Below are 25,837 nucleotides of genomic sequence, written 5' to 3' on the forward strand. Positions count from 1 at the left end.
CATGAGGAGGCATGGAAGGCTTTAACCAGGAGAATGGTCCAATAAAGTTTGCTCAATATAGAGAACTCTCTAGCAGAATGTGAAGGATGTCCCATAGGAGCTGAAGGAAGCAGAACAGTTAGGAGGCTAATGGGGCCCAATGAAAGAGGCTGACCCAGGGTGAAGCAGTGGGGCTTGAAGGAAGGGAGGGGTGTGTTTGACATATCCGTGGTACAGTCACCATTGCCACTGGTTAGATATGGAGGAAGAGACCTAGAATATTGCTCAGGTTCCAGTATGGTCAATGGGGGACATGTGCTCCCTTAACCAGATGAGGGGATATTTTCCCTTACTTGTTTCTTTGCTTGATAATTGACATAATTTTGACTCTAACTGGAGCTGTGCATTTCAATAGCTTGGTGTTAACATCATAGCAGAAAGAATCCAAGGTTCTTCCCTCACATTCCTGGCTAGAGATCTAACTCCTCAAACAAACAAAGCAGAACTCAAAATGTGTGGTGGAGTAAGCATCTTTTTACATTGTGAAAGAGAATTCAGTCAAGCAGGTAATGGGGAAGATGCAGTGCTGTGTGGCTTGCCTTCAGATTTTCTAAATGGACTACATCAAATAAAAAAAGTCTTCTAGTTTCATAAAATCACTTTAAACCCTAAATCCCATAGTTTCTGACTATGTTCAGAGTGTGAAGTTATATGGCTCTATGACTTCAGATGTTTTGAAATCAAAAGGACCAAAGAAGCGCTATGAATGAAGGAGTTACTAAGGGAGGCCTTTGTTTTGCAAAAAAAGAAAAATCTAAAGGGAGAGTGTGGTCTTCGTGGGGACATTCTTGTATGAGGTCAGAGTCATCTCACAATTGGAAGGAACCTGGCTGCTGGGAATTGAGGAGCTCAGAACAAGTGGCTCTCCCACGTGGCATTTCCTATCATCTTTATTCTTCAGGGTGAGACTCTAGGACCCAAGAGGAAGTTGTCTGTTTTGTAACCTTATTGATTACTAAAGTACACACACCAATGGTGAAGATGAAAAGTTCATGTTAGGCTCAACTGTGAGAAACCAGAAGGGCTCTAGAAAATGACCCTAACCTGGAGTCTCTCTGAGCATCTCACTTCAAGAGAAGGGCTCAAGGTCAGGCAAGAAGGATTCACCTACTGAAAGTCATGGAATAGAAGACAAGTGTTAGCTTAACTCATGATGATAATTCATAATTAAAAAATATAATGCTCATATCTAGATTATTTTTTAAAAAATAAGAGAACTTCCTTATTTTCTAAAACATAAAGACAACTTTATTTCAATGCAATATATTTTTATTTAAATGAAGGATGCGTGTGGACAATTATATGAGACTCTCTTACTGTTAACAATGTCTATGCCATAAACCTGGTGATAGATATCATGAGACAAACTCATATGCCACCCTTGATGGAGGATGAAGTTTTAAAGGATTGAATCCAAAATACTTAAATCTATAAATTATTAATTGCTTCAGAACCAAGACGAGAATTTTGTTTTATGCATAGAGTGTGGAGTGAATAGAACCTTAAGAATTCTTGGTTGGGTAATGGGAGTGGCTGAGAAACATCTATAAACCAAGTGGTTACTTACATTTAGGAATTATTATGAGACTTAACTCCTTTGATATTGTTGCTCTACAGGCAGACCTTTTGCTGGGCCTTTGGACTGAAGTTTAAGAAAATGAAATATGTCTAAACATCCTGGGTGCAAACTAAGGCAAATGGTGTGCATAGACATCCTATATATTTAGGATCTTTTTGTCTGTTTGTCTTAGTAGATATTTGCAATGAAGTCTGAAGGTGGAATTATGAAAACTTTATAAAGAGTTATGTTTTAGTAAATTTCTGTAAATTATAATGAAACATTAATAGAATAAGACACTAAAATTAGAGACTTCATGTAAAACAGTATGGCTACACAAGAAGCAAACATAAAATACATGAAGTTATTGAGCTGCAACTTTAATGCTGGTTAGTGATTATGCTGAACAACATATAGTTGTTATTAAAAAGGAATTTACTTGTTGCAAATATTTGCTTACTACACTGGAGAAATTATATGTTTATTTGATCAGTTTTTATTGATGTGTACAATGTAGAGTACGTCGTTTGGAACTGAGAAACTTAGATTCCAAATCTTAAGAATCTGGAAAGGAAAAAGCAAATGGAAGGTAGTATTTGAAAATCACTTTGGGGTGGACATTTTATGGCTTCCTTATATGTGCTCAAATTTATCCTCACAACATCCCAGCCTTGTAAAGTCCATTGAATTGCCATGTTAGAGATCAGGAAATAAGCTTGAAGAAGGAAATCATGCAAATTTACAAAGTTGCTGCAGGTGCTACCTATATATTGAAACTGAGAATTCATTCCCATGGCTACACTTCATTTCCTTAGGAAGCTATGTTTAGGGAAAGGTACATAGAGCCACTATGTCAAAAAAAAATTGGGTTCTAGAGTATCTCCAAACCTAAGTCAAAGGGGCTCACTGTCTTTCAAATAGAAACTTGGTTTTGGTTGTAACATGTACTGTCCATGTTATGAAAAATAAAAAATGAAAGACTTGTTTGTGCTTGGGTCAGAGGGTTGGGAGGAGTATGGTCAGTAGAAATAAGAGTTGTAGTCAGAAAACTTTGATATTAGTATTATCTCTGCATCTCACTAGTGTGTAGCTTCAGTAAAGATTTTTACTTCCCTGAGCCTAAATTGTCCTCATCATGTATCAGATCAATATCCCAGAGGGTCAAAAATGAGAATAAAAAGGAGATAAAGGATGTTTTAAGTCATAAAATGTGATAAAATGTTACCTGTACTTAACAGGTTATTTCTCTGCTTATGAGCAAATCTATACAAGCTATAAAAGATGTTTACATCTGCAAATAATTCTCTAGCCTCTGCAGCATGCTGTGGGGTGGGAAGGGATGTTGTTTCCTCCATCAGATTGCCTCAATAAGTCAGTATGAAGGGGAAGGGTTAGAAAAAGATCCTGGGTGGAACCATTGCCACATTTTGTCTCCTCTTTAGGAATTACTGGTTTCCTTCTCCTACTCTGTTCTTAAAAGAATCAGGTAGATCATGATGGTTTCCCTCCAGGTAACAAAGTCCTTTCCTACTCTCCTGATGTATGATATTTTGGAGCTCACTGAAGTGTAAAACCAACAGCTCACCAGAGAGGTCCAACAACCGCAGTCTCAGGATGTCAACAGGAGCCCAACATGGAGGATTGGGCGCAGCTAATTGACCAAGAACAGCCTGAAAGGTTAGAAATATTGCTGCTTTTTGTAGCAGTAGGATGATCCTGTCTTTTATAAACGGAAAGCATTTCTATTTCCTACCAAATTAATCTTTTGGACTAAGAGTTTTCATAAATTTATTTCATGCTATCCATTTCAGGGAGGGCTGGCCAAAGGTGGAGTGCAGACTGATTCACATGAGACCAAACAATGCCCTCTCCTTCCAGCATTTCAGAAGAGCATCCTGGGTCAGGATTTCAGAATTGCCTCTCTTAACCCCAAATCCTTGACATCAAGTCCTCTTGTCATTCATCATCAGGACAGAGAGCAAAGAAATCAAATGATGGGGAAGACACTACATTGGAAAGATAGACCATTTGCTAGTTTGGAGAGCTGACCTGGGTTTGGCATTCAAGAGTCTACATGGTTGAAGTGAATGGATAATAGTAACAATTATCCAGCTATTTAATTTGGCTATATGTGCATTTTCACTCTCCCCATACCTCCCTCCACCACACATGCATCTGCCTCAAATATAACTTAGGTACCCAATTTTAACCGAAATCACTAAGACAGCTTGTAGTTTTCAATCTGGGAGATGGTCAAAGCCTCAGCTTAAATTTGAAGACGTAGGAAAATGCCTTCATTTTTAATTTTTAAATTCTGCTCAATCCTTGATTTTCTGAATAGGTGAAAAAATGTGGTGGCTTCAGGTTAGTGTGTGTTCATAATTTGTGTGTGTGTGTGTGCATATAAATCACAGTTGACACAAATGTGAGGTTTCTGAATAGTTTTGAAAATTTAGTAATATAAATAGAAAAACTAGCACAAAGATCATTCTGACTCTTCTAGACATCCAGAATGTTTTGGAGAGGACACTAGTGGAACTGTTGGTAGGTAGCAGGAATCATGTACATTTAGGGAAGTGATGTTGATGGGAAGCCTCAGGTACTGTCAAACTTCAAAGGGGGCCACTGTGTACCCCAAAGGATTGATGACCTCTCCTTGCCCTTATCCTGTTTGGAATAATGAGTAAAATGCTTGAAATATATAAAAAGTACCACCCATGCAAATAACTATTTGTTAAAATATGGCTTTTGTTTAGGCTAATTTCAGTAAGAAAAGTAATATCCTCATTTCTGTGAGTCTTAGGATGTGGGAAATTTCTCATGCATATACCCTTCCCTGAGTAGTAAGATGGACATTGAGTTTAATTTATTGATATAATGAGGGGAATGAGCCCAATTTAGCCTTATCTCCTCTTAAAACAGTGAATCATTAAATTAAGAGCCTGATGGAAAATAAATTGTCTGAAGCAATAGGAAGCTTAGCATGGTCAGGTTCTGACTGGCTGCTTTGAGGCCATGGTGGCCATCAGACTATGTGAATGATGATGACAAGTTTTCCTCTCATGACTGCATGGGTTGCCATGTTGACATTTCCATTAGTCTGAAGAAGTTTCTTGCTGTCACTACAGAACATGTTAACAACTAAGACCCAGGTGGTCATGCCTAGAATGTCCTCTCTGACATGTTATTGTGTGTATGGGGGGGGGTTATCATATTGCTTGGGTGTGGCCCCTTCAACAAAAAATACAGGGGCAAGAAGAATCAATAGGCAGAAGATGACTCAAGAATAGACAGTGAGGCCAAAGCAAAGCACAGACAAGATGATCGTGGGGTCCATGGAACACATTCCTATATTAGTACAACTGTCGCAGGAACACGAAAGGTGCTGGTCTAACAGACTGAAACGTTAGTCTGCTGAGCAACACTCCCAGGTCTCCACAGAGTGGCATTTTTATTGCAGTATTTCGTTCATGGAAAATGAACAAAACTTTAAATAAATCACAATTACTTATTGCTTAGTATTTTGGATAAGTAATTCTTTAGTTTATCAGTACCCCCACGGCTTTCAAATGTGCATTCTTCAAATAGTTTCAGTTACATATACATTCTTTCTCCTGAACAATAAATTATTCTTTTTTTAAAAAAGAAAAAGATACATAATTTTAAAGTGAAGAAAAACAAAAAACATATATTTTTGACATTTACCTTAAACTTATATGAAAACAACTCTATGTTAGGTGCTTAAATATAAATAATAAAGGACATTATGTTATTTACAATGTTACACAGTAAGTTGAAAGAGTAAAAATCTGACATTAACTCATAAAGACAGTAAATGATTTAGGAAAACATCTAAGTAATGTACAGGGTGTATTTACAAAAGAATATATAATAGAACTTGTGATATGTGGCCATTTCCCTTTGTTTGCATTTGTCTGCAGTGTTTCATGGGCCTTTGTAGATAGAAATCTCATCTCTGTGGCTGGTGGAACGCAGCCAGTGCTAAATGATAAAACCAGCCTTCCTTATTTTCACCAATCTGAGCTGTGCCCCTTTTAACTCCAGGCCAGAAAAAAAAAAAAAAAGGAATAATTACTGAGCAAGTTACCCTGGATAAACTCCACCTGTATCAAGACAGTCACACTTAGACAAGGAAGATACAGCATGTTGGTGTCGGAAACACATTCACATACACCCTGGTAGAGTGTTAGTTTGTAGAAAGCATGAGGCTGTCCAGGTACTCTTGGAAAAATGTCATACCAGGCAAGAAGGGAGAGTAGGATAGTAAAGGAATCTCGAGTGAGAAAAAGAGGTTTGCATATACTATGTTCCACTGCATACCCCTCAGTAGGATATGATTTCCAGGGGACAGAGTGGGTGTGGAACTTCTGGGCAATTACCTAAAAACCCACAGAAGCTTTTCATCTGCTGGGAACATAGGTTCACCCTCCTGTGAATTGGCCACAGCACTGCCTGAGTTTATAAACAGGGTGGTTGGTTGAGAGCCACGTGGCAGTTAAACATCATAGAGATGTCCCTGTGAACACAAAACTGGTGGCCGCAGCAGGTAGCCCTGAGGAGTCAGCTGGCCTTTCTTATCAAGGGAAGCTCTTGTTTTACAGGTAATGCTGCCCCAAATAATGCTCCCTCTGTGAGTGACTGGAATCAAGTTGGAAAGAAACTTTCCTTTTAGCCTAAGTTTTCATATATTTTTGTAACCTGAAAATTTACAACAATTTTCATGTTGTTCATTGCTCTCAATAGATTTTATTTATTCTTGAAATTATTCAGAATGAGACATGTGAGTACCCCTAAGTCTGTAGAATTTGAAACAAAAGTTGTAGTTTTAATTCATGATGTGGATTTTTTTTATTGAAATAGTCTAAGGCTGACTCAAAGGCAATATTAGAATAACTTATAGAACCTCTTTGGGTTGACTGTCTTCTTCCTCCTGCTGCGAGTTTACTCATTTCTACAGACCTGGGAAATCAGTGCAACTTCTGAAGGTGGACAGGGGCCCCTCCGTGTGGATTAACAAGCTGATGAGGGCACTGCTGGGCACAGAGGAAGTGGCATGTGAACCATGAAGGGCAGCGTGGGATATCAAATACTCAGAGTAACTTCAAAGACCTGCAGACAGGCATCTGTGTGGACTGTGGAAACATGTAGGAGCTCAATGACATGACTCATGCCCAGCCTGCATTTTTCTTCTAAGACCTATTTGCATGTTTCTTTTCCCCTTTACCTTTAACATAGAAATTTGGTGAAGTAATAGGTTCAGTTCACCTGCCAACAAGAAGCAGTTACTCTCATTGACTTTTTGCCTGGTATTTTGAACCCCTTGCTAACCTGTTTCCCATTTTGTCACATGGCTCCCAGGAGTCTACTTGGAACCTCAGTAAAGCTCCAGCCAGATTCGGCAGGTATCAGGCAGGTCATAAAGTGGGGACCTGCAATTTTTACAAAAAGCTATTATTTTCCTGAATTAGCAGTTCTTTCAAATGTTAATACCTATAGGCCTTCCTTGGATTTACAATCCCAAGAGAACATGCAAAGTTTAGACCCATCTTAGTCCTGTTCGGTGAGAGTAAAGCAAAAACAAAGGAGGAAGTGGGTGATGGCAGGCTGCGAAGCAGGAGGTCAGTACACAGGAGGGGGTCGTGTTTCTGCAGGGAAAGGTGCAATCTTTCCAACACGATTGACATTGCCTGATGAAGCATCACTCTCAGAGGTTCTTACTAGTCACAAATCACATGCATGTTGACCATTCCTGACAAAAATGTGCATGCATCGTCATGACCTAATCAAGGCAACATTGAAAAGCAAGAGGAAACGAATGAGGAGAAAGGAGTGGTCAACAAAACTGTTTAAAATTGCAACCCGTGCCACACAGCTGCCCTTCACCTGTGTCTTCTATCAGTCCCTCCTTCTGGACACTCTTACTTCCCTACGATGACCAGTCACCACTAGGCACAGCAGGCATGTTTCCCTCTAGGTATTTCAGACAAGTGCTGAGTGTGCTGTTGGAGCTGGGGTGTTTGTGCCATAGCATGTCTGTTTCCAGCCAAGAAGACAGAACCAATCACTAGCTCCAAAATCAGTGAAAAAGACAAGTCAGGAATGATTGCACCTTGTCCAGCCCTGGTTTGATCTCCAACTAGATGTGCTGTTGTGTCATTCCCCCAGAGAGAAAGTGACATTGAGTCCTCCGATAAGGTGTTGGTCTTACCCTGATGGCAAGCCAGAACCCATTTTTCTCTGCTACCCTCCAAACTGTTGCTTTTTGGTCAAGAAAAATAAATTGAAATAAAAGAAGTGGTAGCTCCTCTTAGTGAGAGCAAGCTGTCTTCTGATGAATAATATAGGTGTGTTTTTTTTTAAATCACAATATTACTTTCTTCATAATAGTTAACATTACTTAATGCAGTTTCCTGCTGTAATTAATAGTAACATGCTGTTGGATCTACTATTATCTCAGAGCCCAGTGAAGCAAACCTTTGGCTGGCAGAGTAGACACGACTCATTTCATAGACTGAATGCAAAAGAAAACCTCGTACAGAAGAGAAGAGTATTTGGATGGATGTGCCATTACAAGACGTACTGATTGGGTGCTACTGTAAGCAAACGGAGGAACAGTTGCAAGTCTTGCAAATCATACATCCAGTCAACATCATAATGCAATGCACAAGAAGCCAGCGAAAACGGAATACATGGGAGGTTTTGCTGAAATACTGTGGAAAAGCAATCACGGTAACGGTACAAAACTTGCTCTCGACATAACATAACATAAAGGCACCATTGATATCTTTCTCGTTTGGAAATACTGTAAAAAATTGCTACATATGGCACATAACACATTTTTACATACATATATTTAATTTATAAAAGTTTTTTTTCCTGTTTTCTATTTGCAGAACTGCTAAAATAAAATAAATTGTTTAATTTAAGGTGGAATACTTTATTATATAAAATAAAGTTTTACAGGTGTATCTATGTGTTTATTTAGGTTTTATACAGCGATAGGGTCTTGGTTAGCAATTACACTAGACAGCCTGGCCTGCAGATCCTCCTGTGTCGAGAAGCGGCCTGCTGGGTTAGTCCTGCTCTCAGCCAGGCGGAAGGCAGGTGCTGCCTCAAGACTGGCTGCCAGGGGGTTCTGTATGCCCAGGAAAGGGGTGGCTTCACCTACTCTTTCATCTTCTGTCTCGCTCTCTGAGTTACTGGTCTCAGCGCTTGTGTTGCTGTCCATTTCCAACCTGTTGGCAATGTGGCCATTGGGCTTGGTTCTTTTGGCCCGTCGGCTATTGGTGAGTTTCTTAACAGGCTCTTGAGCTGGCTCGTACTCCTGGGTCGTCTCATACTCCTCATCCTCCACTATCCTCAAGGGGCTAGGGGGCAGGCTGCTGCTCTCATGCGCGGGGTTGTGGTGGAAGGAGTTGAATTGCTGAGGGTGGTGGTCATACTTCTCCCGCAGCCGTGGTGGTGTCACCAGAAGCAGAGGTCTCTCTTCTTCCACAAAGGGGCTGACTGCCATTGAGGGCATGGACACCGTCGTGCTGGACACAGGTGCAGACATTTCCGAAGGGGGCGATTTGGGGGAGCTTGGCGTGTGGAAATCTACAGGTGACATACGAGCCGGGGTGGTCATTGCTGACACATACCTGTGTGAGCACAGAATACCCCGCATAAGTGTGGTGGAATAAGAGGAGTCATAGAGTAGGGAGGGTAAGGGGACAGAGGTCATGATATTATATAATCAAGAGAACAAAGAATTTCTGTTCATCGTATACGTCTTGATTTTTACACTAGGACAGTCAGTACCCTTGGAATCTAAAATTATGTAGCCAAGAGTTTCCTTACAGGAGTACATGCACAGATCAGCTACATGGCCTAGCTCATCAAAGCTTTAAGGATTTTCAATCTCATCATGATTTTAAATAAAAGCATGAGTCAAGATCAGAGGGCACGAGGTCCTGGAAACCTGTTAGTTTGTAAGGACCAAGGCTGAGGGATTTGTAAAGGAAAGAAGTATTACTTAAATACTATACCTTCCTAAAGGCCAAGGGGTCTTAGAGAATGAAGCCCAAATGGGGAATGGAGGAAGATCTAAGATGAGTTGCTGAGAGCTGGATCTGCATGCATTTGGATCTGTGTGCCTTGTTTCTCCTTAGCTCAGCTATAAGGTTATGTCTTATGAAAAAAAGAGAGCATAGTGACTTAGATTTATTCCTGATAACAGTGTAACATATTTGTGTGCTTTAAATTTTTCCATGAAATGCTACTTCTTAACATTCAATTTGCAACTATCCATCCCAGTGACCAAGACATCCAAAGGTAAGCCTGAGAGAACCTTACATTGGCTTCACATACCGGTGTTCAATCTTTGGTCTACCTTTCTTCCAAAACTTAGAGCTGCATCAGTCTTTGGCTTATCTTTGTGACTGCTCAAGGGCTGCTGTACCATGTTACCTTATGTCATGTTATGGCTGATAATGCTCATTGAATCTTCTTGTCAAGACATTGAGTGCAATGTTTTTACCATATCATGCTTTACTCACCCGCCAACCGCCCCCCTCCCAGAATAAGAAGACCTGACTTGGCACTGAAAAAGACATGTGACTTACTGAGAGTCACATTTCTCAGCTTTTGATAAAAATGTTACCAATGCATAGCACTAAATGAGTCTTTTCTTCACATTGGTGTTCTCAGAGTTTAATTTGACATGACCTGTGATGACACAGGACAGCACCATCTGAACATTAGTTAACAGGAACTTATTAACCTTCCTGCTTTCAGCCATGATTCAGAGTTATATGGATGTGAGATCAAGCTGTGTCTAAAATGGGAGAGTGTCTAGAGGTTGAAATATTTGGGGCCCGAATCTTCAGACTTTTTGCTTTATGAATACTTAAATTAAGCTCTCTGAGAAATGCTAGTCCAAATTCAACCAAACACATAAAAGTGATTTATCTTTTCTCTCCATGATCTCTAGGTTCAGGTATATTTTGCAGTCCTAGAGACTATCTAGGGTACTCAAGGAAGCCTACCATAGTAGGGAAATGTCATTCTTTAAAGATAAATGTCACATATGGTGAGAAAGAATTTATCCCTAAACTCTTTTCAGGTTTCAAAAAAGACTAAAACAGAATAGACTTTTTAAGTACATAAATGTATAGTTGTATGTATATCTAAGAGTAATGCTTTAAACTAATTTTGGACAATACCTTATTTTTCATACATAAAAAGAGCAACCTTTAATTCCATAAAGCTTTGAAATACCATTTTGCGATATTTCATAGAAAGGCCATTCAAGAAGTGATTAGCAGGTTCTATATGACCTGTAAGCCCAAAACTGGTCCTCTTTTGTTTTAAGTACTTCCCAAGCCAAGAGTGGAAAAAGTCTACCAAACTATTTCCACCCACGTAAATACCAAACATATATTTGACATTATGTAAAGCTTTGAACAAATGGTCAAATATTAGACTGAGATGATACAGTAAACAAGCACACAAAACCCCACTGGATTTGAAAACAAACAAGTGACCGCTTACTGGCAGGCTAGAAATGCTGGTTGGGTATAACTCTCTCCCATGTAGGTGCAAATGGATAAAGAGAATCTATAAATTTAGTATTTCTATTAAGCATCTATTTCAGTTTACTTTCCTCCGTTCTTTATTTTATCTTTGCTATATTTCCCCAACCCAATCCAATACCCCCAGAAAAAAAGCCAAAACATTCTGGAATAAAGGGCCACATGAGAGGCAATATCTACTTTGAAAACCACCTGTGAAGACTGTCAGACGCAGCATATAAAAGATTTATTTATTCATCCCTTCTTGGAATTTCATAAAAGGGATAATCTATGGTGGAACGCAAGCAGTTGTTCCCATGAGAGTCAGCAGTGACATAGCCCTTGATTTGATTTAACTGAGGCTGGAAGATAAGTCGAGTTAGCACATGAGAATTGAGGTCAGTTCGACCAGAGTTTGGATAACTGGCAAATTGGAATTCTAGAAGGGTCCTTATCAATCATTGGTGCCATCTGTCTAAAGTGACAACTGAGGAAACAGATCCCGAGTGGGGCTGAGCCTAAGGCCAGAACTAGGAACTCCAAGTTGGCTGCACCTTCCACATCAAATCATTCCAGCTCGTTAAGAGTCTGTTGCCTGTCGGCCACTGGGACGAGGTGAGAAGCTCAGAAGAAATGAGTTCAGTCAAACAGAAAGATGACTTCATCAACTAGGAGCACTCCTAGAACAGGCAACTGCTGCCCCTTATTCTCATTAGAGTAGATTTCCTTAGGTGAGACCGCAGGTGCTCATGGGGATTCGCTTACTGGGGTTCTTTCTCCTCTGCAGTAGCTTTGCCCTTCAGTTTTACCTTTCACTATGAGGAGAGTCTCGGTAGGAGTCAGGGGTTTCTCTGGCATGCCTGAGGAAGCTGTTACATTCACGAGGGCCTCCCATGCCATTAAGACGTCCTCTTGGGCCCCCCGTTGGGCTGCTGTGCCTACTGTTTTCTACTGATGACATCATGATTACAGAGTGGCTTTCAGAAATGATGCTTTCAGTGTGTCCGTTGCTCCAGCTAGAGGGGAAATGTGAAAGGCAAAGATATTTTTTAGAAAATTATGTGCAAAAATGGAAATGAAGAGAATGACCAGACAAATATTTCAAATTATCCATGCATTGGTAGTTCACTATAACATTACTTGTCTCCGAATAGAATTGTTATAAAGATACTTGCTATAGAAAGGATCTTGATTTAGATTGGTTTTGTAAGGACACAGGTTATTCATTTGTTCACTCATTCAACACATTTATCAAATAGTGTTCTTATAATCATTCTGATCTTGAGAGCTTAGGTTAAGGAAACACTTGCCCAAGTGAGCTACATTTGGAAGTCTTGTGCTGCCTTTGGTTGCACTCAGATATTGGTCACCAGGGCATTTTCTAATTTAGGATTCACCTATTTAATCAATTTCTCATGTGTATTTCCCAGGGCAATTCAATCAATGGGAGAAGGCAACTTCTAAGTATTATATAGCATCTAAGACAGAGTTTTCCCAGTATAGCAATTCAGTGAGTGGCTGGGCAAGAGTAAAGACAATCTCTAAAATAGGGAACAACTCTTGAGGTAGGTATCATTTCCCCTTGTTTGATGATGAAAAAAATTAAGGTTCAAATTTAAACAGCAATTAAATGGCAAAGCCAGTTGATGTCCCAAGTCTGTTTTGTCCCAAACCATACACTTAACTATACTTCACTGCCCCATACGTGTGTCCTGGGCCTTTCTTAGGCAATGACAGCACAAGGAAATTTTTTAAAAATTCATTCTTGGAGAAACCACACAATTGTTTTTTTCTCATACCTGTGACTCGGAGTCTGGGTGACAGTAGTGGAATGATGAGTTGTCGAGGTATAGTGACTGGTGGAAAAAGATGTCTCCACTTCTCTTTCAACAATATGCTCACTAGAGATGACATTTTTAGATACGTATTGCTGGATAAACAAAGAAACACAACTTGAAGATTCATGTAAGTCAAAACATTAACACTGTCACACACAAAAATCTGTTCTAGTACACATAATAAACAATAAATTTCTTCATAATAAATTTATTTTCTCCAGTGTCCAGATAGAAAATATAGAAAATATAAATAGAAAAAATAGAAAATCCTATTCTGGTTACTGCGGCCTTTAGATTCAGTGAATGGAGTTAATAAGTTACTCTTTGGATGTGCTCTCAATAGAGGTCCTACAGTCATAACTGCTCATTATCTTTTTTTTTTTTTAGTTTCCAGTTGATAACATGACTAGAATTCAGTAAAAATCTTTGTCCAATATTCATTTTTTGTCATGGTTGTTACAAGGGATAGAAAAATTTGTTTAAAGTCTCTATATTTTGGATCTACCTCTGTTTTACAATTTCCTAGTGCCCATGTTGCCCAAATGATACAACTGGAATTTTTAAATTGTCAGTAGTAAAAGTAGCAAGGCTACTGAGAGATGGGAAGGATGTATAGAAGTTGTTAAGGTCACACATCTCGAGAAAGCACATACTACAAAGATGATCCATATGCAGTGCAAGTACATTCTATTTCATTTTCATCACCAAATCACACTAGCTATTTACTGTCTTAGCAGGAGAGGCACATTCTGAAGTTGTTTTTAAATGCTATTTGTATTTACACCAAATTAAATAGAGGATGAGGCATAGAAAAGAATACCCTCAGATGAAATAGGGCTTTGTAATCTGATGGGCTGTGAATGCTAAAACAACCTGATATATTCATGGAAACCCCAAAAAATGCAACTTGAATTACGCTTGAAATTCTAACTGGTTCTCTTGGAGGAAAGGTTATTCCATGTGGAATCCTGGGACGGGCGGCTTTAAGAAAAAGATGGTGGTGTCCACATAATGAGCTACTTCCAGTCTGTGTACCATTTCACTCTTGCTCCTGGAAGGCAGTGTTACTCAGTGTATCTAATGAGAATAACATTTTACACTTACTCAACACTCATTAAATGCCACTAAGATAAGTGTTTTATGTAGGTTCTCTTATTTAATGCTAGCAAGAACATTCTGAAGTAGGTATTATTTTTAGGCCTGTTTTCATGATGAACAAATAGGGTTTAGAAAGGTTCAAGCCTAAAGTCACACAGTGTGTGAGCCACGAATGGAATCCAGGCAGTCATTCTGCTTCCTACGTCTTGTAACATTCTTAGTGACAGCTTATAGGTGTGTCTGTAGTGAGTGCATTGATCGACCATGCAGAACATTCTAATGAGCACTGATGAGGGTGGAAAGCAGCAAAGCATGCTAATGTATTTGCACCTTACTCTACCAGTCTCCCGTAGGTCTCCGCTACAAGACTTACTGATGGTTTAGAAACCACCCACTCTGAACTTGGGTCCATGATATATTTGCTCCACACAAAATATACCTTTTTCTATAGAATAGAAAATGGCAGTGCAATACAATCTTCAAGCTTTGCTTATAAAAAGTCAAAAATCAGAGAGAAATGAAGAAAACAGGAAGAATGATGGTGGAATAGGAATAGAAAGAGCAATACTTCTAAAGCCAGGGAAACTGAGTCCAGCTCTGGCCCTTCTCTCTATATATATAAAAAAGGGAGGTTTGAAGGTGATATTGAAAGACTTTGCAGAATCTAATATTCTATGACTCAGTTATATTTCAAAGCCTGGTAAATTTTAAACAAAGGGCTTGAGTGGTTAAGGGTAGGTTTCATCAGGAGGGCGTGCCATCACGTAGACAGAGTCAGGGAATAGGAAAGCAAATGTTCTTCCAGTTTTGCTGAGAAGCAAGTTCGATAAGTCACTTGACCTTTCCCTGCCCTAATTTCTTCCTCTGTAAATCAGAATCTGCAAATCATCAGGCCCGGTGAAGCCTCTAATAAAATCATCCTAAAGCCCTTAGCTCCGTTCTCAGTACTAATCAGTTAGAGGCTGGAGCAGCCTTCATTTCCAAATTAGAAAAATAAAACATTTCCTTCGGATTCTTGTATCATTAGTTTTCTAATTTTCCTTTGTGTTTTTCTTTTCTTTCTTCCACCTACGGCCTCCCCGCAGAACAAACCCAACGTTATTATTCCAACCCCTTAATGAACACTTTAGAAGAGGAAATGTGCTGGTTTTACAGTAACCAAATCCACTTTAAAAAATGTTCCCATTATTTTCTCCTGGCAAAACCTTGGATTCCTGGAAGCCGTGGAGATTAATGGCAGCAGCTAAGAGCCTAAGAGCTTTAGAAAATAAACTTCATGGTGCCCGAACAGAGGGGAGCTAGATGCTCAGCGTATCCACTGGCCAGAGCCAACCTACATTCACCAGCTGGACGTTCTCGGGGGGCGGGTTGGGGTGGTGAGGCCCGTTGGCGATGTTGACCATGTTGTTTCGCTCGGACCGAAGACTCTGCCGAAGCCGGTCGTGCAGCTTTTTCCGCTGTTTCCTGCGTATGGAAAAGGGAGCATTTACTTTTTCCCTATGACTTACATTTCTTATTTCAGTCAATTCCTTATGTCACCAACACATAACCCGGGCAGTGGCTTGGTGGTGAGGGAGGGGGGAGCAAGGTGGGTGCCATTTCATCTTAGAATCTGTCTGTGGGCAGCCAGAGAACCACAAATTCTCTTAACCAACAGGTGTAAGAAGCCGAATGGGCTTCTCACAGAAAGGAAACTGGACTGCTGAGAGAGAAGACAGAAAGAGGAGAAGATGGGATAAGTCAGGTGGATATTTGGCTGAATCCCATCTTCACGAATCCAGCCATCTGTGCCTAAGTCTTACAGGTGGTCATTTGTCTTGGGTAACAACTCGCGCTGTGCAATTGATAAAGCTGATTTCATTTATAATTTTGCCTGTTGGCCTGTAGAAAGCGCAGTTCGTTTTGAATCTGCACATTTTCCATAGTGTGTGTGCATGCATGGTACTGTACATGAGTGAAAACGTGCATATTTTGCCTGTAGATTTGGGGATAATTGTAACAGGATCGTACTCTAGCAACTTTTGTTTTTTTTTTATATAACTAGGTATTAAATATCTAAAAAGACTCTTAAGGGAAGAGGTTAAGGGGCGGGGGGTGGGGGAAGAAGGACCTATGTAATACTTTCAAAAATAAAGATTTAAAATAAATAAGTAAATAAATAACTCTTAAGGTGACTCCATGAAGGCTTATCTCTGTCGCTTACTCAATTCTGGCACCCAGTTCTGGGGTTTTAGGAAAACACCATCAATGCCCTGGATTTTATGGAATAAAAGCACTGTCTTCGTTCCTCAACACAACATTCTGATCATAATAATATCCCCATGACTCGCTTTGGCAAGAAAATTTATGGGATGAAGCAACAAAACAAAACTGTTAATATTTGTTTAGACTTGAAGTGGAGGTCATACGTCAGAAAGTGGGGGGAATTTGTGTCACAAAGTGATTACATTTGTGAATATGGACCCAGTTTAAAGGATCAAAAATAGTGAACACAAGTGTTTCAATGTTTTCCCTTTTGTTCTTTCAAGGCAAGTTTCACTCGATTTTCCTCTCAGAAGATTCCTTTTGTGCATCTCACACTCCTGAGCATCTGAGCTGGAAACTTCATGGGACGGAATTTAAAACAATAATCAGGATAATGCTCAGAAAACAGCATCTCAAATGCCACCAAGCGTATCCTTTATCTTCTAAAGGTAATTGCAAACTGGACGTGTCCCCAGCAGTGTTGGACAAGTGCACTTCTTGTACCCACCACCCTCCTCTCACATCCACACACATGCACACATGTGGGCCCCATACAACCCTTTCTCTGGTCAGGGGGCTGTGGTCACTCATCAGAAGTCTTCTCAACATTTTCACACCAATAGGCAGTGCTTTCTAATTATGTGGTTAGGAAAGGTGCTCAAATGAATGATTCAGAAGAAAAACTAAGGGGAAAAGTCCCCCTGGGGTCCCTCTCCTCCCCACCCCCGCTCTTTTTTCCCAAGACAGAGCTGTGGGGATGGGTTTCCGCAAGGCCTTGCAGGCTGCCCTGTCTGCGTCGGGAGGGAGCAGCGTGGAGGAGGAAGGTTTACTTGGTTTTGCAGTAGGCCACCACACACATGATGCCGACCACCAGCAGGGCGATGCAGATGCCAGTGATGGTCAGCACCCTCTTCTGGTAGAGCTCCTCTGCTTCTGGAAAGGGACGAGAGCAGACGTCACCGAAGGCCCCTGACCCTGGCCCGGGCTTACAAGTGAACAGTTGGCATGCTACATGGCACTATCCATGGTCACAAGAAATAAATATGTGACAATTCATTACTGTTGCAGACATACTTAAGGTACAGCATAACACTGCTCTACATTGTGAGTATAAACGGCAAAGCCAGATGGGGCCATTTACAATAAAAAAACAGTATGCCATCATATTATTTTTAATTATAAGCTATTGATACATATGTATTAAACTAGCAAATCATAGACATTGATTACAAGGTAACTATTTGGTTAAAACTGTACTTTTTATTTAAAAAAAAAATCTCTTGCCAACATCTCTTGCAAAGACAACAGGAATCAATGCCAATAAAAGGAGCTGGGTTTGGCACCACTGGGACCCTCCTCTCTTCCCTTCTCTCTCCACCCCCAGTCTCTTTGGATTTCCCAGCTATTGTATATTCCAGTGGTCTTTACAAAGAACCATTTATAACTTAATGAAATAAACTCAAAGACATTTGCAAACATGAGCTTGGCTTGTAGTGAGCAACCAAATTGGGGCAGGATCCCTATTACTTCACAGTAAAATGTGAACATAAGCCACAGGATGTAAGACACTGTATCAGAGAAAATCCAATCTGGTGGCTAAGACAGTCCTGGGCCAAGGTGAAGGCTGCTCTTTGGAGGACAATTATTATTACGGCACCAATTGCACTTAGAGACCTCATCTCTCTGTATAAAGGAATAACTAGCACAAATAATATGTAATTTGGAATCGATTATACATTCCTGCATTGACCAACATGGCAAATTAGCTCATGTAGATTACACTAAGGAGGTGTGATAGTTAGAATTTTGAAGTAAAGGTACTATTATACCCCAAATGCAGCCAGTCTCTTATGCATGAAAGTCTTTCTATTTGCAAATCAGTGTTTTGCGGGCAGACAACTTGATTCTATGGTAGATCAGGTTCTTAACAAGATTGGCTGACTTAATGGTGAACCTGATTCCTTAGGAGCTGAACTTCCAACCAGTCTAATTACAGTTATTGGAAGACAGTGTGCAGGTCACTGAGAAAGAGAACTCAACCAGCACATAACAAGCAGGGTCAGCTGTGCTTGGTTTTCTGATTAACAAGCTGGTCAAGATCTGGGGGATATCATACAAATGGAAGCCTCTTATCTGGACATCAACATGGGCCTTCTGAACATTTCCAGTTGACACTCTCAGTCTCGGTGACCACACCTCTTTTCTCTATTGAAAGAGAGCAATTCGCAGGAAGTTTCCTTGAAATGAAAAAGTGCATTTTAATTTCTGTGACACAGTGGGCCTTATCATTATACAAAACATTTCCTACAAGCCAAGCCCACGGTAATCAAACTCCAGTTAACAGGTCAGGAACATTGTCAAATCAAATTAATAGAGCACTGATTATTCACAGGAGGAGGAGGAGGAGGAGAACAGAAGTCAGTGGGTAAAAGACTAGAATGCCGCAGAGATTAGACAAAAACAAACCAGAAAGGTTGGAAGTGGAAAGGAAAAACAAACCGAGGAGGACAGACAGACGGACAGAATGACTGAGAGAGGGAGGCAGTCAGGGTCAAGGCAAAACAAGGTTAGAAGTGGAGGAGTCATCTGAAGTCCCTGGCCCAGCATGCCTGATACTAAGGGAGGAAAAAGAAACAAATAAAAGAAAACCAGAGGGAGGAAATGCTCAGGTAGGAAGCAAAGGTGGATGCAAAGGTGGAAGGGTTACCCCATACAGCATAACTCCTAACCTAGGCTGGCCAGCACGGGGAAGCCACGATTAGGAAGCCAAGCAGCTGGTGCACTGCGGTGCAACAATGAACCAGGAGACGTAAGAGTGCTGTCACATATTTTTGTGCCGCAAAAAGTCAAGTGAGGAGTGGAATGTGAATGCTTATGTGTTAATTGCTTATGTCTACTGCCTCTCCTCCCCCATAGCCACAGGACAGGGAACTGCATTTTATGGGGTGCTAATCTGTGAGCTGGTGCAACTGGAGCCTCCTCCGTGACCTGGCATCCAGATCAGCATTTAGCGGGGTTACCCCATGTCAAGAAGCAGAGGCAGCACCTCCCCGCTGGTCCTCCAGGGGACCCAGGACACAGAGCAAGGCTCCTTGGGTGACTGCTAGCTGGTTAAGAAATTGCAGTGTCCAAGTATGACTGCCAAGAAAATGAAGACCCTGCCTTCTGTGTCCTTTTTCACTCTCTTTAATTTTTCTTCTTTTAAAATAGTAAGGGGCTTGGCTGCGTTGACATCTTAACATCGTATCTTTAGGAAAACTGGGAAATTGTTTCTGCAAACTAAAAAAAAAAATGGGCTCTACCCAAGGACTAAAAGAAGACCAAGTATCACACGTACTCTCAGGGATTCTTTTGCCAAGTTTTTGATCGTTAACAATAAAAGAATAGATTGACCTGGGTTTGTGAATACATGACATTCTTCCTATGTTCTGTAGGAAGGCACACATTTCCCTGTGAGATCAGTCATGGCAATAAAAGGGCAGCACAATAAAGGCCAAGGGGTAAAGCAAAAGTGCTAAGATGAACCGATGAAAGCCAAGGCCCATAGAACACGGATGTGGGACTAGGATTCTGTACTCACATCAGCACTTATTGACTGCCTTAAATGTTTCTCATCTGTTTCTGTTTGATTTTCCAATGATTTCCTAGATCAGGTGGCCCCCACAATATGAATATGTTAAGAGGAAAAATACTCGATGAAAAATAATATAAATACCCCACCCCCCTTTTTTTCTCCTTATTTTTTTTCCCTAGTGTAATGGGGTCAATAGGGCAACAGTAAATTCGAGGCAGTGCTGAAAAAGAGAAGCCCTCGGTCCAATTGGCAGCTCTGCCGTAATGAATGGAAATGCTGCTGAGACTCTGCTCTTTGGTTTGGCTGGACATTCAAGTGAATCAGATTGAGCATGTTTTTCAGTAGGATCTGGCCAGGCCAAGAGACAGAGGCCTTGTCTTTCTCAATTTTAATTGACCTTTAAGGTCTGACTTTCTTTAAGGGTGGACTGGTCTAGTCTTGGGACTGTGGAGTCTTTATTAACTCTTACGATCTTACTAAAGGCGAAGTGGTATACCTGAACTATCCTTTACCTTACTTCATTGCTCGGGAATGGGAATAATAAATTCTATAGTCAGACTCTAATGTGATAAAGTAGGAAAGATGCTGTTAGGGAGAAGAAGGGAGGTGATGGTGGAATGATCTTCCTCCATGCAGGAAAGGCCAATACGCCTTTTCAGAAGTAAGTGGGTCAATTCTTCTCCCGAGGGAAGTAACCCATATAGATAATTCCTCTCATGTAGGCGACCTGCCACTCAAGTGCCATTGGTAGGCCCTCTCTTGCCTCTCACTCTTGGCAGGTGTTACTCTGATGTTCAAAGATCACATATAAATGTGGGGGGTTTCCTCATTAAATGGTTTTCTCTTAGGAGATTTTTGGAGGAACGGACAAATAATTGGGTTTCTATTCCTGCAACTGGTAGAGCCTGCGACAGCCTCGTTTCCCACAAATACTGAAAAGTATATTAGCTGTCAACTGTGAGGTTGTCAGCCAAAATGAAAGAGCAGTTGGAGGGTGCCCTCCCTGCATGATGTCACTGACATCATGAATGGGGAGCAGATATTCTGTTAATCAGGACACTGTTGACCCATTACCCATTCCAGGGCTGTGTGCAATGTTCACGAGGCCTGGTGCCTGCGCAGTGGAGCCTCTGGGAAGGTAGCAGGGCTTCCCCTCCTCCCAAGACTGGCCTTTTCTACCAGCTATTTAGGATGAAGGCCTTCAGAAGGAGCATGCTCCAAATTCATATGCTCCTAGGAGATATTTGATGTTTACAGTATTTGATTACTTGTCTGGATAATCTTAGTGACTCAAGTTTAATTCCATTAGCACTAGAATTTCCACCTAAAATAGCACAAGGCTCCTATCTTTCTGTTTTCTATTTCCTTGCTCAGGAGATAATGAAGCTGACTAGAGTCATGCTTGAATAGCTCCAGAAAATCAGAGCAATTCATGTCTGTTCATATCATATTGTTTTGCAATGTAAGGGTTTTCTGTTACTATATTGCACATGATTTTTATATTGTATGTCAAACTCCCATCAGTCTAAGATGTGTTATTTTTTTTAGGGTGAAATATTTAAAACTTCTTTGGTTCTCAGGCCTCTGGTTTGGTACCTCCTGTAGCCTTGTGTATCATTCCAACTTACCCCAGCTCTTAAATAACAGCATGGCCAGATCCAATCAGTGGGTCAAGGAACGTGGGATGTATGTGAATTTGCAGCAGGTGAGGTGATTTTAAACTCTAAGTGAAGCTTGGGAATCTAAAAGCTGCTGTGCTCAGTAACATTTTGGGTAAACTAATCATAGATGGGAAGTGGAAAAATCACTTTAGTTATAGCTGTATGATCCCTTCTAAAGAAAAAGGAAATTAGTTAGGAACTGAAAGGTAAGAGTAGGGAGGGAAAAAGATTACAGCTCATAGGCTCTAAATTCTGCAGGCTAAAAGGAATGATGATTGGTCCATACCCATAAATTCAATCCCAAGATGCTCTGCCAATGCAGAAAGTTGACAAAAAAAAGAAAGAAAGGGAAAAAGTTTCAGAAAAGAGCAATACACTGCACTCCAAAACACATTACACATGACTACTATGGCTCTCTGTGCGTGCACACTGAACAGGACAAATGGTGGTTGTTAGCGAAGCAGTGCTCAGGTACGCCTCCAGGAGTCCACAAAGGGAACTTCTCTTTCAAGGGGTGTGCAAATACCAGCACACTGTGACTTTATTAACCCTTAAAGGACCTTACTGAGGGAGAAGTTGTATAGCTGAACTATCCTCTATGCTCCTGCTCCCATGTTGTTTAGGAATAGAAATATCATATTTATAATTACAAAAGGCATTTGGCATTACTTCATTCCTGTCTTTTTAAAAGGTAGAGGCAAAGTTCCAGGTAGACAAAATTATTTCCCCCAAAGACACACAGTGGCAGAGCCAGGAATACAAGCCACGAGTTCAAAAATTTGGTCTGAAAATTTTATTACATTGGATTTATATTTTTCATTAGTTATGCTCTCATCTTTCTTGTTGATTTTTAAAAACTCAGTCTCCTAGCCCTGGCCAGTGTGGCTCAGTTGGTTGGAGCATTGTCCTATACACTGAAAGGTCAAAGGTTTGATTCCCGGTAAGGGCATATACCCAGGATGGGGGTTCAATCCCCAGTTGGATGCCTACTTGAGGCAATCAATTCATGATTCTCTCTCTCTCTCTCTCTCTCTCTCGCTCCCTCCCCCTTCTTCTCTCTCTCTTAAAAAAAAATCATCTTTGGGTAAGGATTTAAAAATTACTAGAAAAAACAAAGACAAAAAACAACTCTATCTCCTTGTCTCCTAACTTGCTTTCTCCACCTCCCATGTGACATCAACAAACATTTCTGCTCCAAAATCCAGAGAGGGCATTGGGGCATAGAACCTGCTTCCAGTTTTCTCATATCATTCCCGTACGGCACAGCAAACGCTTAATGCCTTCTTCAAATTGTTAAAAAAAAAAGGGGGGGGGGGGGCGGGGGAGATTCAATTCCTGGGAATTCCTGTGGCCTTTAGTTAATTTTATTACTCCCTCAAGTAACAGAGAGCCAATTAGGTGATCACTCCACAGTGCTGAGCTCTGATGCCCAGCTGCCAACCCACAGGCACCGGCATCCAGAGGACCCCAGGACAGGCCAGGAAGGGAACTCAGAGGTGTGAGCACACAGCCTGCACCCCCGCAGAGGCGCCAGGATTGCAGGCCTGGCGGGAACCTGCATGGACTTAAATGGGTAAAGGGGGAACATAGGCAACGAAGCAAATAGCCCTAGAAATGACACTTTCCATCCTTGAAACAAAAATGATTGATCAAATTCCACCAGATGGGGCCCTTCAGGAGCGCACAGTGTGGTGGCGAGGCAGGGCCAGAATGAAAACAGAGGTCAGGAGTCTACATTCCTCCCCTCGATCATCCCTGATTAGAGAGACACCAGGGCGGTCTGCCAATATGACAAAGCACCTCTTAAGTTTGAAACCAAGTGGCCGAGGGGGATTTCTCTTACAAAGCCATCAGTGTGGACCTGGACAACGCGCCCCCTACAGAGAGGGAAGAGTAGGAGCTAAGAGAGCTGGAGTCTTCCTGGTTTCAGGTCCTGCCTCTGCCATTTGCCTGTTCAGTGACTTTGGACAAGTTAATTTCTCATTGACAAAATGCTTATGATGCTGACACATGCCTCACAGGGAGACCCTATGGAATAAAGAAGCGTGAAATGGGTCGGCCAGTGGCCAAAGGGTTTAGCAGCTTGGAGAACATTCTCGTCTGGATGTTCCCCTTGGGCCGGTTGCTGCGTGGAGGTTTACTTTTGACTAATTTCATAGCCAGGAAAACTCTGAAAGCTCCTGGGATACCTCAAGAATTTAGACTTTAAAAACTCGCCACCTCTTAAGAAAATGAGCTTTCACAGATTAAAAAAAAAATCAAATAGTTCATTGAGTAACAACGATAAAGAAAGGCACTAGATATAATAGGGAGTCTCTCTGCCTGGGGTCCAGGGTACTCAAGCAAATAACTACATTTTCATAAATTAAAAGCCAGAGGATGTAGGGTTGATTTGGCTGCACAATGTTCACAGCAAAACAAATGTATTCAAATCAAAATAAATGTCTCTTGCCTTTGTGCAACAATTTGACAAATGGACTTTTTTTTTTTTCTTCAATTTGTTCCCTTCATGTAAACTTTGGAATACCAGGTATGAAAATTCATGTTCGGGGGAAGTGATACTAAATTTCCTTACACATTTTCATGAGGATGTGACTCAAAATTTCTCTCTAAAACTCTCTCCATCTCTTGCCTTTTCCTCCTACCAGTCAGTAACAATTTAAGGGTTAAAAAAATCAAGAAATATCTACAGAAACTCTTCCCAGAGAATCATTACTCCATGCCTACGTGAACACTGCTAATGATCTGTATTAGGTGCATAGAAAGCTTGGTTAAGTCTTCAATAAAATTAGTAGCATGCCCATGCATACATATTACTGCATTTACATTTATAGGTAAGTCTGTGAGCCTAACTATAATTTTATTTCACGGGAAGTCATTCATATCAGGCAGCTCCAATTTCAAATAATTCAAAGGGAAATTGGTACTTAAAATTGGAATCTCTTCTGGCCATAAGCCCTAACAAGGAAACAAGCAGAGGAAACATGCATCAGTCATTCTAGACCTGGAGCAAACACTCCTGTAATTCATTTTTACTATCAGTGGCTACGTTTCTTCATTGTGAGTCAAGAAAAGCATAATACACAAACACTTTTCATTTCATAAAGAGGTTATTACTTTCTATCTATTCTATTTAATCTAATGTTGGCTTGGGCTCATTATGCATCATACACTTCCTATTGAATGTCTGCCTAGCCACTCCATTTTTCAAATTAAATTAATAATTCAAAAACACAAAGGTTACTGTAAACAATTCAGTTTCCTTTTCTACATGTGATTTCCTGCTGTGCAGTAAGCAATATAAAAATTTAATTTAAATCTGAGAGTCTTCAGAAACTATTAAATATTGACTCACTAATCCTTTGCTTTATAAAGGATTTTATAATTGTTTGAAGAAAACTGATTAACCTGCAGGTTAATTTAAATTTTCTATTTCATTAGTGAAACGAACAGTGAAACAACTTTCTTTTACCAGAGTTACATGTTCATGCAATTATGGTTTCTGTTAAAATTTGAAGACATTCGGGATTTTATTCTTTAACATCCTGGGTCTCCTTATGGAAATAATCTCAGAGACTTGTGTATAGTCTTGCCTTTCTGCACCTCTGAGGTTTCTAAATGAGTTCTGTCAATGTCAATTCTAAACGGGACCAATTTCAGGTCTGACTTTTAATTTTCAACTTACCTTTACAAATGTAATAGGAGACTCTCTCCTTACTCCGGTTTCCATGTGCACAAGAGCACACTCACAAACACACACAGCAAAATCTCACTACACTCGGGTGGAATTCATGATAATTTTGTCGGAGATTGAGTGTGCCCTTATTCTACAGTTAGCAAGATACATGTTTGACAAATGAATGAATAACTTCAGTTTTTAGAGATTTAGAAATCAACATAAGTAATTTGTGCAGTAGTAACCTATGATTCAAAACGACTTTTAAGGATATCTGCTAAGTTTACTCATTCTGAGAATAGGCCTAAAAGTTCTAAAACTGCACTGTTTTAAAATATTCTATAGTTTGGGCTATTCTGTAATTACTTCCTATTATATGTTAGTTTATATATTACATACTTGCCCCATATTTCCTCTAACTATTGAAGCCTTCAATGTTTTTTTTTCCCCTTCTCCATAAAATCTATAAATTGATTATGGGTTGCCTGCACACACACACACACACACACACACACACACACACACGCACAGATGAACACAATCCTTTGAAGTAGGAATTGTGTCCATAGGTCAAATT

General features: G+C 40.4%; 1 protein-coding gene and 1 long non-coding RNA gene across 5 annotated transcripts in view; one reads left to right on the top strand and one right to left on the bottom strand.

Annotated features, from left to right (window-relative positions):
* The first annotated feature begins 872 nt into the window (after positions 1–872).
* LOC114233247 (uncharacterized) lies at positions 873–17,362 on the top strand. The gene is made up of 5 exons (XR_003619393.2): positions 873–941; positions 1,657–1,739; positions 3,109–3,274; positions 16,634–16,798; positions 17,192–17,362. It is a non-coding gene; the product is annotated as an uncharacterized LOC114233247 (long non-coding RNA).
* The window catches only part of NRG1 (neuregulin 1), a 993,276-nt gene continuing 975,939 nt past the window's right edge, over positions 8,501–25,837 (bottom strand). For 2 of the 4 annotated variants that reach the window (XM_054720058.1, XM_028152541.2), the window contains 6 exons: positions 21,871–21,894; positions 17,180–17,282; positions 15,443–15,569; positions 12,969–13,099; positions 11,979–12,185; positions 8,501–9,258 (listed from right to left, as the gene is read on the bottom strand). In XM_054720058.1, coding sequence (XP_054576033.1) covers positions 8,607–9,258; positions 11,979–12,185; positions 12,969–13,099; positions 15,443–15,569; positions 17,180–17,282; positions 21,871–21,894 — 1,244 coding nt within the window. In that variant the 3' untranslated portion in view covers positions 8,501–8,606. Of the gene's footprint in view, positions 9,259–9,613; positions 9,788–11,978; positions 12,186–12,968; positions 13,100–15,442; positions 15,570–17,179; positions 17,283–21,870; positions 21,895–25,837 lie in introns of those variants that run through there. The other 2 variants (XM_028152548.2, XM_028152542.2) reach the window with 2 other exon arrangements.

Source organism: Eptesicus fuscus, chromosome 8 (genome assembly GCF_027574615.1).
Source record: "Eptesicus fuscus isolate TK198812 chromosome 8, DD_ASM_mEF_20220401, whole genome shotgun sequence".
NCBI classification, from domain to species: Eukaryota; Metazoa; Chordata; class Mammalia; order Chiroptera; family Vespertilionidae; genus Eptesicus; species Eptesicus fuscus.